Below are 15,358 nucleotides of genomic sequence, written 5' to 3' on the forward strand. Positions count from 1 at the left end.
CTGCCTCAGCTTCCCGATTGGCGGGATTGCAGACACAATTGGGAGCCCCCTGTGCGCGCCGGCAGGACAGCGGGCTTGCGGGCGGCGCCGCGCCTTCCGTGCTTCCGCGCTGGTGCATTGCGCAGCCGCGACCTGAGCTCGACCCGGAAGCAATCGTGCGACCGGATGTCGTAGCTGCCAGGACCTGGTGGGTGCGGGCGAGGAGCTTCCCAGGTGTAGGTTCTGAGGCGGCGGCCGGCGGGGCGGCGGGGTGGCGGGGCGGCGGGGTCTGTGTTCTTGGCCTTCGCTCTAGTGAGGATGGCTCGTCCAACCCGAGCGCCAGAAAGCTGGTTTCTGAAGATGTGTTCTTCCCTTAGATAGAGCGTGGTGGTGCACGCCGGGAAGCGATTTCCAGGGGTTCGAAGCCAGGCTAGGCTGCACAGTGAGCCCTGAACAGAAAACTGGCAGGAACTTCCCCTTGCCCGGCTCTTGGGAAGCCTTGATGGAGCACTCCTCGGGTAGACTCGCTTGTGAGAGACAGGCGCGGCCGGGGGCCGCCTAACCCCGGCAGTTGACTTACCCTGAATCCCAGCCTCTGCTGCTTTGCGGAGGCTTTTTTAAAGATCAGGTAAAGAAGCGTTCCGCACACTGAGGACCCACGGAGGTGCGTCCGGGCTCCTCCGCAGGAGCCTAACGGACTAGACTAGGGAACAGTTCGGAGCGGTCCGAGGCTTCCCTGCGGGCGCTGGGGACCCGCGCTGGGGACCTTGAGTGCTAGGAATGGGGGCAGCGGTCCCTCCTGTTTCTCGAATGAAAAATCCCACAAGACCCCATAGGCAGACAGGCGCCCGCCAGCAGCGCGGTTGAAAGAGACACGTGCTTTATTTTGATTTTGAGACAAGCTCTCCCTATGTAACCCTGGCTGGCCTGGAACTCAAGAGATGTCTGTCTGGCTTCCGTGTGCTGGGATTAAAAGCATATGCCACCACACACAGCAGGGACACGTTTTCTTCTATGAATGACAAGTAATTAAGTTTAAAAAAATGTAATGTGAATTGTCAAGTGACAGAACAATACTCCAGTTTCTAAATATTTTCCACATGAAAAACGAAGTAGATCACAAATATATGTAATGAAGCGTAACAGTATGTAGCAGAAACAGTAATGCCCCCGTGGGATTTAATATCCTGTAGCAAAATGGAAACAAAATGTTTAGAATTAAGTTAGTTAACTGTAAGTACTATGACCCAAGTTGAAGGATAACTGTTGGGTAAGCATATGCCATGCTTCAAGTGACTATCCTGTAAAAGAACAACTCTGAAGAAATGGAAACACTTCTCAAGAATCTCTCTCTCTCTCTCAAAGACAGGTTTTCATGTATCTCTGGCCACCTGGCTGGCCTTGAACTTGCTGTGCAATAGAGGATGACCTTGAATTTCCGATCTTCCTTCTGCTTCCTGGGTGCTGAGAGTAAGGGTAAGTGCCGGCATGGCATACCTGATCTATGTGGTTCTAGGGATCAGTCCTAGGGCTTTGTGCATGCTAGACCAGCAAGCATTCTACCAACTGAACTATATCCCCTCTTCCAGGATGCTTTGTTTTTTTCTCAATGGAGACATTGTGGCACATATTCTAATCCCAACTACATAATAAGTTCAATCAACACACTGTAAAATTCAGTACAGAAGATTCTTGGCAGTACCTTTTGTGGACAGTAGCCAGGAACTCAGCAACCTGGATAGCAGCAGTGAATTGACCGTGTCTAGTGTGAAACCCTTCACACCGTCAGCACCACGCTCCGTGTTTGTGAAAGCCCTGTGTATAGGATCTGTGTAATGTGTAAAGTACCTGGCCGTCAGGCTGCAGGCCCTGACTTTCTTCACTGGCCCAGCAAAGGGAAGTGAGCACACTCTTCCAGGCTCCCTCTGCAGTGTGCTTCGGGTAGACCCTGCCCATTAGGACTTTCTGTGATGGCGATGTCCTGATCTGTGGTGCCTGGTATAGCCCTGTGTGGCCTGTGGCACTGAAGAACTATGTGAGTGTGCATGCTCATGCATGTGAGTGTGCACATGTGTAGGTAAGAGAGCATCGAATGTTCTGCTCTTTCATGCTCGCCTTGTTCTCTTGAAGCCAGGCTTCTCACTGAGTCTGGAGCTAGCCAGACAGCCAACAAAGCCCTTGAATCTTCCTATCCCAGGCTACCTGTAGTGTGTGTTGATTGCAGGTGCGTGGCCACCCTAACTTTTTAAATGAGTGATTCCCAGCTGAAGTCCTTATGCTTACACAGTGAAGAGTCTTGTCCATTGAGTTATCTCCCCAGCTCCCATTTTATTTCATTTTAACTTTGCCAGTCTTGGGTGGCTAGTAGACATTGGATAAGACAATGCAGAAATAGCATTAGGAAGACAATTAGAGGCCAAACAGCAATGGGAAAAGATTGAATTTGTTCCCTGGCAGGGGGCCACATCACTCAGAGTCTACACACAAATTGAAAATTTGGAAAGGAGTGGGCTGTGGTAGCACACACCTTTGGTCTCAGCTCTTGGAGGGAGAGGCAAACAGTTCTCTATGAGTTCTAGGCCAGCCAAGGCTATATGATGAGACCTTGTCCCAAAACCAAACCAAAAAGAAAGAAAGAGAGAGAGAGAGAGAGAGAGAGAGAGAAAGAAAGAAAGAAAGAAAGAAAGAAAGAAAGAAAGAAAGAAAGAAAGAAAGAAAGAAAGAAAGAAAGAAAGAAAGAAAAAGCCAGAAAGAAGAAACTATGCCAAAGCAGGCCCAATTTCGAGTCAAGGTTCCAGTGGATGTGTGGCTGGTTCCATCCTTTGGATTTGGCTCCACCAGTGCTAGGATGATGGACAGCCTGTGCCTTGCAGATTTAGCTGCTAGTGTGCCAGCAAGTGCCCACAGCAGATTCAGGAATTTTGCTTTTAACCTTTATGTTCCTACTCCATTCCTACCCCTCTCGTTTACTAACTACCTCAGGACCTTGGTAAATTATGTTCCTATTCTCTGCTTTAGGGTTTTCCATTATAAAATGGGGATAATAAAATAAATTGCTTTATAGATTTCTTATGTAGACATAATGAGTTATTCCCTGGAACCACTTTTTTTTTTTTTTTTTTTTGAAAGATTTATTTATTTATTATGTATACAGCATGTATGACTGCAGGCCAGAAGAGGGCACCAGATCTCGTTATAGATGGTTGTGAGCCACCATGTGGTTGCTGGGAATTGAACTCAGGACCTCTGGAAGAACAGTCAGTGCTCTTAACCTCTGAGCCATCTCTCCAGCCCCCTGAAACCACTTTTAAAAGAATAGAATTCTGCAAATGGTACACTAGGGATCTGGAGTATTTGATTACTGGTTGCTTGGTTTGGTTTGATTGGCTGATTGGTTTTTAAAGCAGGGTCTCATGTATCTCAGGCTGGCCTCACACTGTGTAGCTGAGGCTGGTCTTGAACTGCCTCCACTTCTCAATTGCTAAAGATTAGACATGGGCACCACCAGCCCTGGCGGTTTTGTTTGTTTAGATAGAGTCTTGCCCTGTAGCTTAGAGTCTGGAACTCATTTTATAGCTTAGACTGGCCTCAAGAAAATCCTGCTCCCCTCAGCTCCTAAGTGCTAGGGATTACAGGCATGAGCTACATCTGGCTTGTTTGTTATTAAATTTATCTCCAAGTGGGCTAGAGAGGTGATTCAGCAGTTAGGAACATTTGTTACTCTTACAGAGGACCCAGATTCAGTTCCCAAAACACAGTGGTTCACAGCAATCCAGAACTCCAGTTCCAAGGGATCTGATGCCCTATTCTGACCTCCATGGGCACTTAGTGTTCCTGTGGTACACATACATACATGTGGGCAAAACACTCATAAAATATATTTTTTTTCAAGACGGGGTTTCTCTGTGTAGTTTTGGTGCCTTTCCTGGATGTTGCTCTGTAGCCAGGACTAGCCTCAAACTCATAGAGATCCACCTGCCTCTGCCTCTGCCTCTGCCTTCCGAGTGCTGGGATTAAAGGTGTGTGCCACCACCGCCCAGCTAAAATAAGTTTTTTAAAATGTACTTTTAATTTACCCTTAAGTGCTTTTTATATGTGGCACTGGGTAAAAGGAATTGCTCTCTTTTTTTTATTTATTTGTTTATTGATTGATGGATGCATGGATGGATGGATGGATTGATTGATTGGCTTTTTTGAGACATGTTTTTTTCTGTGTAGCCCTGACTTCCCTGGAACTCACTCTGTAGACCAGGCTGGCTTTGAACTCACAGAAATCTACTTGCCTCTGCCTCCCAAGTGCTGGGATTAAAGGCATGCGCTACCACCTCCCAGCCAGTTTTGCTTTCTTAATTTTCATTTCTAATTGTTTGCTGCTGGCATATAAGAATACTTGATGTTCTAAATCAGCCCTGTAGACTGCCTTATAAACTTAACTGGAGTTTTCTGTGCAGACAGTCTTCTCTCCTGCAAGTATTAACAGTTTACCTCTTCCTCTTTTTTAAAGATTTTTAAAATTATATGTCTGTCTGTCTGTGGTTATGTACACCAAGAGCAGATTTCCATGGAGCCTAGTACAAGGTGTTGGAGTTACAAATGGTTAAGCTGCCTGATATGGGTACTGGGAACTGAATTTGGGTCCTCTGCAAGAGCAACACATTCTTGGTCACTGAGCCATCTCTAGCCCCACAGCTTCCTCATTTTTGACCACTGTAGCATTTAAAGTGCCAGTTTGCAGGAGTGAACTTGGGCATCCCTGCCTTCCCTTAAATCTCAGGGGTACCATTCATGCTTTCATATGAAATGGAGCATGCTTAGGCCTGGCCACTTGCCCTGTTCCTCATTCTCTCACACCAGACCCTGCTGGTAACTGGCCTCTAATTCTGCTTTCTGTGAAAGCTAGGTTTTGGTTCTGGGCTACATTGATCTCATAAAGTGGATTGGATAGTGATCTAGTATGTGTAAATTTGGGGTTATTTCTTGATAGCATTTACCAGGAATTTACCACCAAGTCTGAAATTTGGGAATATTGTTTCTTAGAAAATGCAATTTCTTGAGGAAATGTAGGGCTGTTTGTTCTTGTTTATTTGAATCTTTAAAGATATGTCCATTTGGTTGCCAGGCAATGATGGCGTACACCTTTAGTCTCCACACTTGGAAGGCAGAAGCAGGCAAATCTCTTGAGTTTGAGGCCAGCTGCATCTACAGAGCAAGTTCCAGGACAGCCAGGACTACACAGAGAAACCGTATCTCAAAAAACAATAATTAAAGAAAAGTCCATTTGAGCCGGGCGGTGGTGGTGCACGCCTTTAATCCCAGCACTCAGGAGGCAGAGGCAGGTGGATCTCTGTGAGTTTGAGGCTAGCCTGGTCTACAGAGTGAGATCCAGGATAGGCATCAAAGCTACACAGAGAAACCCTGTCTCGAAAAACAAAACAATTTTAAAAAATACTTTTATAGACAGGGCTGGGGTTATAGCTCAGTGGTAAAGCATTTTCCTTGAGTATATGGGCCCCAGGTTCAGTCCCTGGCACTGGTAGAAATTAAAACAAAAACAAAAAGCTTTTCAGAGGGCTTAGTGGTTAAAATTACATCTGCAGTCTTCCAGAAAACTAGGCTTCCATTTTCAGGAGCCACTTCGTATCCACAACTGTAACTCCAGTTCTAAGGGATCCAATATACACTTCTACAACCACAGACACTAGGTACATATGTAGTACATGCATGCATGTACTATACATGCATGTAAGCAAAACACCCATACTTATAAAATACAGTAGTAAGTAAAAAAAAAAAAACTTTGAGTTGGAGGCCAGCCTAGTCTACAAAGCAAGTTCTAGGACATCCAGGGCTACACAGAGAAACCCTGTCTTTGGGGGTGGAGGGACACTTTAATAGAAGGGTAGGAGGAGGAATGTATCTCCCATAAGTGGTGGCCCGGCATGGGGAGAAGAGGGAATGAGCCATGAGGCTAGGCTGGTTACTAGACACATGAAGAAAAACTGTAGGGAGAAAGGAAATCACAAAACAGAAATCATTTGAGCAATACTGGACTGCAAGAATGGATATGTATCCTAGTTAGGGTTTCTATTGCTGTGAAGAGACACTATGATCACGGCAACTCTTAACAAAGGAAAGCATTTTAATTGGGGCTGGCTTACAGTTCAGAGGTTCAGTCCATTATCATCATGGTGGGAAACATGGTGGCGTGCAGGCTGGCTTGGTGCTGGAGAGGTAGGTAAGAGTTCTACATCCAGATGAGCAGACAGCGGGAAGAGAGAATGAGCCACTGGGCCTGGCTTGAACGTCTCAAAATTCAAAGCCCACCCCTAGTGACACTTCCTCCAACAAGGACACACCTCCCAATAGTGCCTCTCCCTATGAGCCTATGGGGGCCATTTTCATTCAAACCACCACATTATGTGAACTTTCAGTTTTCAGCAGGGGGAGGGGGGTTTGCGCTCGCCGGCAGACAGTGTAGACCTGACTAAAAGTGTAAGTGTGGAGTGTGAAGGAGAAACAAGGGTGCTTGTACACTTGAGCTGTGTCCTTCAAAGGGGACAGCAGTGTCACGGAGCATCTAGATGTGGGTCCCAGGGTTCCTGGAGGTGAGGCTGTCTGCAGGGCTGTGTTGGAGGAAGACATGACTGTGGCCACTGTGGACAGGGAAAGGTGTTGAGACCCACAGCACGAGCCAGGAGGACCTGGAACTCCAGGATGAACTGCTGCTGGAGTCTCGGACTACTGCCACTAGCTTGAGGACTGACCTGGGAAGGTGTGCATGTATAAATGAGTAAACTGGAGGTAGATAAAGGAGCAGGATTCAGGGTGCCTCCCTAGGTCTCTGTGAAGCAGGCAGGCAAAAAGACCTTTGGACTGGGGTGTATGGCCCAGCATGCTGTGTGTTTAGCAGCCCAGTGTTCCTGTGGCCTAGTGATTTGTGGGTGTGCTATCATGGGGGCATACCTTTATATCCCTAGCTGTTTTTCCTGCTGCAGGATGTGTGGTGGGAATTCAGGCTTCACTGTTGGCTGGTGAACACAGTCTTAGTGAAGACAGCCCTCATCCTGAAGCTGGGCAGGAGCCCACATCATCTCATTAGAACCAAAGTCCCTCAGGCTCAGTGGCTTTGGGTCAGATGCCCCCATCACTCTCATCTCTCAGGAAATTGAAAGGATGAGAGCTGTGTGAGGAACAGAGGCCTGAGACCGTGCAGAAACTGTTCATTGTATTCACAGTAGGACACGAGCCACAGTGCACCCGTGTAAGTTGGCCTGTCCTTGCCTTTCCACTTTCGGATAAGACTGAGGCAGCAGCTGTGTGACCTCCCTGGGTCATCCCAGGAGAGTGGCAAAGGTGACATTTGTCTGGGTGTGCGTTTGCCATTGTTCAGTGATTTTGTGTTCCTGTTTAACAGGGTTTTTTGTTTGTTTGTTTGGTTGGTTGGTTTTTGGTTTTTCGAGACAGGGTTTCTCTGTGTAGTTTTGGTGCCTGTCCTGGATCTTGCTCTGTAGATCATGCTGGCCTCGAACTCAGAGATCTGCCTGCTTCTGCCTCCCAAGTGCTGGGATCAAAGATGTGTGCCACCACCTCCCAGCTCCTGTTTAACAGTTTTAAGCTGCCCAAGAGCACACTCTTCAATAACAATTCAGTAAATTGCTGTTTTGGGTTTTGTTTTTTTTGTTGTTGTTGTTTTAGAGAAATTCTGATTTGAGGTTTAGATTCCCTTTTAATAATCTCACTAAGCAGGGAGATTATATTCTCCAGGGAGATTCACTCACTGTTGCAAGAGATGTAATTATCTGAATCCTGTGTGCACAGATCCTGGCCTGAGTGCAAATAGGCTGATGGGCCCCAGAAGCCCCCTTGCACTCTGGAGTCCAGCAGATCAGTCCATTCTGGATTCTGCCATGTGCCAGGCTCTGCTCTAGCGCCTGTCAGAAGTTCAAGTTTAGGGCTGGAGAGATGGCTCAGAGGTTAAGAGCACTGACTGCTCTTCCAGAGGTCCTGAGTTCAATTCCCGGCACCCATCTATAATGAGATCTGGTGCCCTCTTCTTACTTGCAGGGTTACATGGAGGCAGGATGTTGTCTACATAATAAAGAAATAAATCTTTAAAAAAAAAAGAAGAAGTTCAAGTTTAACCCAAGTGTCTTACTGGATCCTTCTGACTTTTGTTAGGGCCATGATACCTACCAGACTTCTTTTGGCAAGGTCCTCCACTGTGTTGGGTATTTCAAAGTGGGCTCCATCCACATGGGCTCCCCTGAAGCTCAGCCAGCTCCATTCACTGCAGGCATCATCTAGATTGTTCTCTCTGGGCACTGTAGACCATGCTAAGCACCAAGAGGCCTCCGGAAAGAAGCTGCTGTCAGAGAAAAAACTGGTGAGTCTCAACCTATGGAGGACACATTTGAGTTGTGTGTGTGTGTGTGTGTGTGTGTGTGTGTGTGTGTGTGTGTGTGTGTGTGTGTGTGTCCGTGCCCACCAATAAAAGTCAGAGTAAAGGGTAGGATCCCTCAGAATTACAGGCAGTTGTGTGCTACCAGATATAGGTGCTGTGATCCAAATGTGGGTCCTCTGGAAGAGCAGCAAGTACTCTTAACTGCTCAGCTGTTTTTCCAGTGCCAATCTTTGCATTCTTTATCCCACCATAACTTTCCCTGATTGTGCTACTGAGGGCTGCATGGAGCTCTTGAAAAGAGCCCTGTGTGCCAAAAGCTTGCCAGTAACACAATAGTCCAGGAGGAGTCAAGGGCAGGTGGAGTTAGGCACTGATTTGATGGATTGGTTTGGGATATTAGGGATAGAAGCCAGGGCCTTTGCATGCTAGGCAAGTAAGTGCTCTACCACTGAAGTAAATCCCACCTTAGAACATTATTTGAGTTTCTGAGACTGGGGCTCATGCCATCCAGGTGCCCTTTAACTCCCTGTGGATCCTGATCCTCCTGGCTCCACCTCCCTAGTGTAAGGATTAAAGGCATGTGCCACCATGCCTAGCTCTCCTGAAAGTATTTTTACATACATTTACTTTATTTATTTGCATTTAGGTGTCTTTGAATATTCTTGTTCTGTTTTGAACCTGGGGACTGGGTATATCTTTAGTTTTAAGTTCTTTAAGGCTTATAATGAATAAGATATTGTTTGTTTGTTTGTTTGTTTGTTTGTTTGTTTGTTTGATGCATGTAGGTGCATGTTTATATGCAGGTACTGTGTATATGAAGGCCAGAGGACATCTCTGTGTCATCCTCAGGAACACTGTCTACTTACTCTGAGACAGAGTCTCTCATGGGCCTTGAGGAAGCTGCAGAGATTTCCCCATCTGCTGTAAAGCGTGGGGATTACAAACATATGCCACCACACCAGCACTTTTATGTGGGTTCTAGGCATCAAACCCAGGCCGTTATGCCTGCAGGCAGATTCTTGACTGACTGTCTCTCCCAGCCCTTTAAGGAAGTTTTTATGCTGTTTGCCAGACTTTGATGGTTTTTGACTAAAGAAGTTACACATTTGGACCCGCCTCATTTCCTCCTAGTGGAGGGGCTCTAGGTGAGCAGCTGAGAAAAAGCCATGCTTCTTAGGGAAAAGAACTTTGGCAGCCAGGCTGAGGGACATAGCACCTAGGTTTCCTCAGGGCTCTTCCCTCCTGGCCGCTCATGCTTGTGCCGGGTCTTAACCGATGGTGTCCAGCCTGTGGTTTTTCCTGTGAGGCAGAGTCTGGTTTTGCTGGCACAGTGCAAACCTGCGTTGTTTCCCAGTAGCAGCTCATGGTTTTCCTCCTGCTGCCAAGGAATCCTAAAAGGTTTGTTTGGGGGACTTTTTATTTATGTTTGTGGTGCAAGGCATCAAATCTGGGACCTTAAACATGATGAGTGGATGTTGTACTGCTGAGCTCTGCACCAGGCTGGGCATCTTTTTTCCTTAAAAAACAGTCCAGTCCTGGGGACTGGAGCAATGGCTCTGTGGTTCAGAGCATTTATTACTCTTCCAGAGGACTTGGGTTCGGTTCCCAGCACCCACAGAGTAGCTTACAACTACCTATAATTCCAGTTCCAAGGGATCTGGCACAGACATTGCACATACATGGTACATATGCATATAGTCAGGCACACACACACATACACATAAAATAAATAAACATTTTAAAAACCCAGTGCTGGAAATGGAGGAGGGAGCTGCAGCTGGAGGGTGAGCTTATGTGCACCGATGAGTATGAGTGTTTTGCCAGCATGTGTGTATGTGCGCCACATGCGTGCCTGGTGCCTACAAAGTCAGAAGAGGGCTTTGGATGCCCTGGGATTGGAGTTACAGATGTCTGTGAACTGGGAATCGAACCCAGGTCCTTCACAACAACAGCAAGTGCTCTTAACTGCTGAACCATCTCTCCAGCCCAGTCGATTAATTCTTATTCTTTCACTGTATTAAGGGCCTAAATGAGAACCTTCCTGAAAAGGTTCTCCCTTTCTGCCTGCATTTCACACATAAGCCCTCAGGTGGTAACATTGGGGAATAAGTCTTTCCTCATAGCTAAAGCCTGGGCATTGTCCAAGAACTCCACCTCATTCCATCCTAAGCAGCAGCAGCAATTTTCCACTGGTAAAGACAGACCTGGTGTTTTAGCAATGCAATTCTGTCTGAAAGAAGCTGGAAGGACACTTTGTTCAGGAAACATTTCCTAAACAAGCTGTGCTCTCCAGGTTAGAATTTCTGAGTTCCCTTTTGAAGTGTGCATGCCATGCCAGCCACCCGTTGTGTCTGCAGTGATTTACCTCAGCCCTCGGGTGCTGGTGACCTGTGGGAGCTGGGCCTCACCTGTGGCTTTGGAGAGCTCTGTGATCATGTTAGCACAGTTCACGTCTGATGTGGTAGAGAGGCATGTATCAAGTGAGTGCTGTGTGTGTGTTGCCTGCATGTATGTGTGTCTCCTGGAAGGGTTTCAGGGTTGCTAACATCCTTGGGTACCTTATATTCTCTGTAGAAAAGACATTTTGTGGATCACCGGAGAGTTCTAGTCCGTGGAGGAAATGGAGGATCCGGCATGAGCTGTTTCCACAGTGAACCCCGCAAGGAGTTTGGAGGTCCTGATGGCGGGGATGGAGGAAATGGTGGACACATCATTCTGAGAGGCATGTGCCCTGGGAACAGCCAGGGAGGAGACAGCCTATACATAGTGGGTGGAAGGTCCACTGTTTATCTTGTCATGCATTTGCATTCAAATACTTGATGTATAGATAGCATTTTTATGAACTATATGGCTGCTCATCACCAGTGTATTAAGGCAAATGACTTTGGATGTCATTTTTGTTTTGTAATCTCAGAAACTCGGTTGCCCATCAAGAACATCATGATAGTACATATAACAGGGTCAGAAAGTGCACAGAGGGCCTAGGTTCTACTGAGCACATACTTGGCATGAATCCTCAGGGAGCTAGGTGCAGGCATCTCCAAAGCATAATGAAGTTAGCTGGTTTCTTTTATTATTCTCATGGGTATGGGTACTATGCCTAAGTGTATGTCTGTGTGTGTACCCTGCAGAGGCCATCAGATCTCCTGGAACTAGAATTCTGACAGTTGTAGGCTGCCATTAGATGCTGGGAATCAAACTTGGGTCCTCTGGAAGAAGAGCCAGTGCTCCTAATCACTGGCCCTTCTCTTTAGCCCCTTAGGTGACTTTTTGTTTTTGCTTTCTTAATTGGTGATAGTCATATTTGCTTCATATGGTGATCCCTTCCCGTTGCAAGTTTCAGGCCAGCCAGGGCTACAGGGATACATAGGGATCCTGTCTCAAAGGGAAAAAAATGTCATATTCTGTTTCGGTTAGGATCATGGAGAGTGTGGGCAGCCAGCCATAACCCAGGCCAGGGGAGGGCAAGGGTGACCAGTGTGCGGCCCCTGTCCCTGCTTAGTGGTTATGTCAACACACAGGAACACAGACTCTGCTCTCCCCCTAGTTGACCAGCAGGTGAAGTCCTTGTCCTCGGTCTCGTCCCAGTACCAGGGTCTCAGTGGAGAAGATGGTGGCAGTAAAAACTGCTTTGGGCGGAGTGGTGCCTCCCTCTACGTCCAGGTGAGCTGAGGGGCTGGAGTGGCCGCTGCTCCCTTGGGTCCTAGTCACCGAGTCCATGGATGACTGAAGGCACCTGGCCAGGAACAGAAGTGGACAGTGGTCTGTCTTAGGAGCCATATCCCCCCACACTCCTTTGCACTGGTGTGGTGCCATGTTGCTAAGAGAGTCTAAAGGAATGACCCTAAAACGGGAGCCAAGAACATAACCCTTCCCGTGTCTAGGTCAGGGCAGCATGCTCACACAGACTGTTTCCCTGCTGCTTGGGTGATTCTGATGCCATAGCAACACTTCAAAAGAACCCTTGTACAAGTGGGTGTTTGCTGTTGTGACCCAGACTGTCCTTGAACTTGTAATCCTCCTGCCTCAGCCCCCTGAGTGCTGGAAGGCAAGTGTTACTATGACAGCTTACTTATGCAGTATGGGCATAAGATTAGGCCCATAAAATCTCTCCAGGGCTGGGACTTTTTTTTGTGGTGGTAGCTGAGGAGAGTGGTTAGCAGTGCCCCACCCCTCCTCCTGCTGCTGGTTATAGAACAGAACTTGATGATGATGATGATGCTTATGATGCTTTTCAGGTTCCTGTGGGTACCTTGGTGAAAGAGGGAGGTGAGGTTGTGGCTGACCTATCTCACCCAGGAGATGAGTACATTGCTGCACTGGGGGGTGCAGGAGGAAAAGGCAATTGCTTTTTCCTGGCCAATGACAACCGTGCCCCTGTAACTTGTACCCCTGGACAACCGGGTCAGGAGCGGGTCCTCTACCTGGAGCTCAAGACAATGGCCCATGCTGGGATGGTAGGTCCCTGACTGTGCCACATCCTGAGGTGGTGGGTCCCTGCTGGTGGGGTATGCTCTGGTGGTGGGGCATGCTGCCTCCCAGGGGAAAGCGGGAGCCTTCTTTCATTTCCTGCGCATGCTGCTGCAGAGCAGGAGCCTGCATCCTCACCTACCCAAGCCCAGCCCTCTATCTGTGCCAACTACTGGTGGCATTGACATCGTCCCTCCATGAAGTCACATAGCACTTTTTCCCCTAGGTTGGCTTCCCCAATGCTGGGAAATCTTCTCTTCTTCGAGCCATTTCAAATGCAAAGCCTGCCGTAGCTTCCTACCCATTCACCACCTTGAACCCTCACGTGGGGATCGTTCACTATGAAGGCCACCAACAGGTCGCAGGTAGAGCCTCTAAAACCCTGCCCGAGCATGGATTTAAATGGCCCAGTGATTCAGGAGAGCAATTATGTAACCCCTGAGTTTAGCTTCCCACTTAAAATGAGACATTGTTTTCCCTGATTGAAACAATTTTAATGAGTCTGTTCTTTGTCAAAATCAGCCCCTCCCCTCCCAGCCAAGAAATCTGATCTCTTTAGTTGGGAGCTGTAATCTTGAGTTTGGAGCTTGAGAAGAGGACTGCCTCTTGCCTTCCTCATTCTCCTGTGGAACTGGGCGGCATCAGTCATGCAGACAGCATGTGGTTTAAAAAGCCTTTCCTGTACCATTTTAAGAGGAAAACTTTTTTCCAGAAGATAATGTACCCATTAAAAATAGCAAGCCTGCTGGTAAGGTTATTTGTACAGCACTTTATATCTGCAAAGTGCACGATAGTGATTTGTATCCATAATCAAATTAGCCATAGAATGCAGAGAGCCATCTCCCTTTTCTGAACCATGTTTGAAGCCTGGAGACAGGAATGTGTTAAATCTTCCTCATTAGATTGATCCACCATGCCTGTCACCCAAATATTTGAGAGCATGTTGCAGACCTGAGTGAGAGCTCAAGTGCCTTCATATCACTTGACCTGCTCAGTCACCGGGGAGAGGGGGAGGATAAATGGCTTCAATTTCAAGTGTTCCTTGAAAGGAAAGTTGTAGAACATGAGATCCGGGCCAGAAGGGGTCTCCCTGAGGGGAGCCTCCAGATCCCAAGGTTGAGAGTGGCACTGGGAAGCTGAACATGACCCTGGACCTGACTAAGCTCTTACCTCTTGCAGTGGCAGACATCCCAGGCATCATCCGAGGCGCACACCAGAACAAGGGCCTGGGGCTCAGCTTCCTCAGGCATATTGAACGTTGTCACTTCTTCCTGTTTGTGGTAGATCTTTCCTTGCCTGAGCCGTGGACTCAGGTTAATGATTTAAAATATGAACTAGAGAAGTATGAAGAAGGCCTATCTGGGAGGTCCCATGTGATCATCGCAAATAAGATTGATCTCCCGCAGGCCAGAGCCCACCTGCCCCAGCTCCAAGCCCGCCTAGGACAGGAAGTCATCGCCTTGTCAGCACTGACTGGAGAGAACCTGGAGCAGCTGCTTCTGCACCTGAAGGTGCTGCACGATGCTCACATGGACGCCGAGCTGGAGCAGGGCCGCCAGCCCTTCAGGTGGTAGTGGGCACAGGGATTCATGCCCCTGGGCCAGCATGGGGCAAGGGTGGCCAGCAGTCACCGGAAGCAAACACAAACCTATTATCAAGTGTGGGCAGCGTTGAACACCTGAGAGAAAGTACTTGGAAATATTTGAGCGTGTCAATGTCTTTGTTTTCACACCAATTTGGAGCACACTCCTGAACTGCCCCCACCCCCTGGCCTAGGGTGATGGGTACTCTGTGCCACCTGACTGCCCCCACCCCCTGGCCTAGGGTGATGGGTACTCTGTGCCACCTGGTACCTGAACTGCTCCCCAGTGCTTGTACGCCTGTCACCCTTGCTGACTGGTTTGCCGAGGTTGACTCATTTGTGCTAATTAACACCTCATTAGTAGGAGGACAGTGCTGCTGGCTGAAGGTAGCAAACACTGCTGCCAGGCGGCCTGGGCAAACGCAACAGAGCAGCGGAGCCATGGCTGGGCTTCTCGTGCATGGCGGTATTTGCGACAGCAGCCTTGGCTTCTTGTGGGGCTGGGTCTGCCCACAGTCCCGCAGAGCCTTGTTGGTGCCATCTACTGTGCTAGCATGTCAGGGAGGTGGGGTGCAGTGGCCATGCTTTGTTCTCCAGTGCCAGCTGACTGAGGAAAACAGCAAGGGCCAGCTCCTTCCCCGTTGTTCCCAGAACAACGCTGTGCTGAGCTCTGTGGGGGCTGAACACCAAGGCAGCCTTGAGCTTCACGACTGAATGCACCCAATATCCGACCCAGGCACGCAGCCTCTGGCTGTGCATCAAGGATGCGCCAGCAAGTTGTCAACCAAAGGAGATGTGAACCTTGAATTTCTGGCATTATTCCTGATAGGTGGCCTCAGCTCAGCAGGGCATATGAAAGAATGGCAGGGTCCTTATCCCTGGTGGCAGGTACTGCCACCACTCTGCCCTGAGAGTCAACACCAGCC

General features: G+C 48.2%; 1 protein-coding gene across 6 annotated transcripts; it reads left to right on the top strand.

Annotated features, from left to right (window-relative positions):
* The first annotated feature begins 92 nt into the window (after positions 1–92).
* Mtg2 (mitochondrial ribosome associated GTPase 2) lies at positions 93–14,553 on the top strand. 6 transcript variants are annotated; one of them, XM_042276923.2, is made up of 8 exons: positions 93–187; positions 1,349–1,455; positions 8,158–8,362; positions 10,955–11,102; positions 11,928–12,043; positions 12,619–12,837; positions 13,077–13,215; positions 14,030–14,553. In XM_042276923.2, the coding sequence occupies exons 3-8, from the start codon at positions 8,162–8,164 to the stop codon at positions 14,422–14,424; spliced, it is 1,218 nt and encodes a 405-aa protein (XP_042132857.2). In that variant the 5' UTR covers positions 93–187; positions 1,349–1,455; positions 8,158–8,161; the 3' UTR covers positions 14,425–14,553. The 6 variants fall into 6 exon arrangements, with proteins under 6 accessions (XP_042132857.2, XP_006976106.2, XP_076427450.1 ...); XM_006976044.4 differs by having other exon boundaries at positions 148–215; XM_076571335.1 differs by having other exon boundaries at positions 161–187; positions 1,345–1,455.
* The last annotated feature ends 805 nt before the right edge of the window (positions 14,554–15,358 follow it).

This window comes from Peromyscus maniculatus, chromosome 4, assembly GCF_049852395.1.
Source record: "Peromyscus maniculatus bairdii isolate BWxNUB_F1_BW_parent chromosome 4, HU_Pman_BW_mat_3.1, whole genome shotgun sequence".
NCBI classification, from domain to species: Eukaryota; Metazoa; Chordata; class Mammalia; order Rodentia; family Cricetidae; genus Peromyscus; species Peromyscus maniculatus.

Bases quoted from the DNA above. Each gene is read 5' to 3' on its own strand.
- Mtg2 (XM_042276923.2), top strand. From the start codon at position 8,162: ATGATACCTACCAGACTTCTTTTGGCAAGGTCCTCCACTGTGTTGGGT. The intron at 12,044-12,618 runs GTGAGCTGAGGG...GATGCTTTTCAG, and splicing joins GTGCCTCCCTCTACGTCCAG to GTTCCTGTGGGTACCTTGGT. The intron at 13,216-14,029 runs GTAGAGCCTCTA...TACCTCTTGCAG, and splicing joins AGGCCACCAACAGGTCGCAG to TGGCAGACATCCCAGGCATC.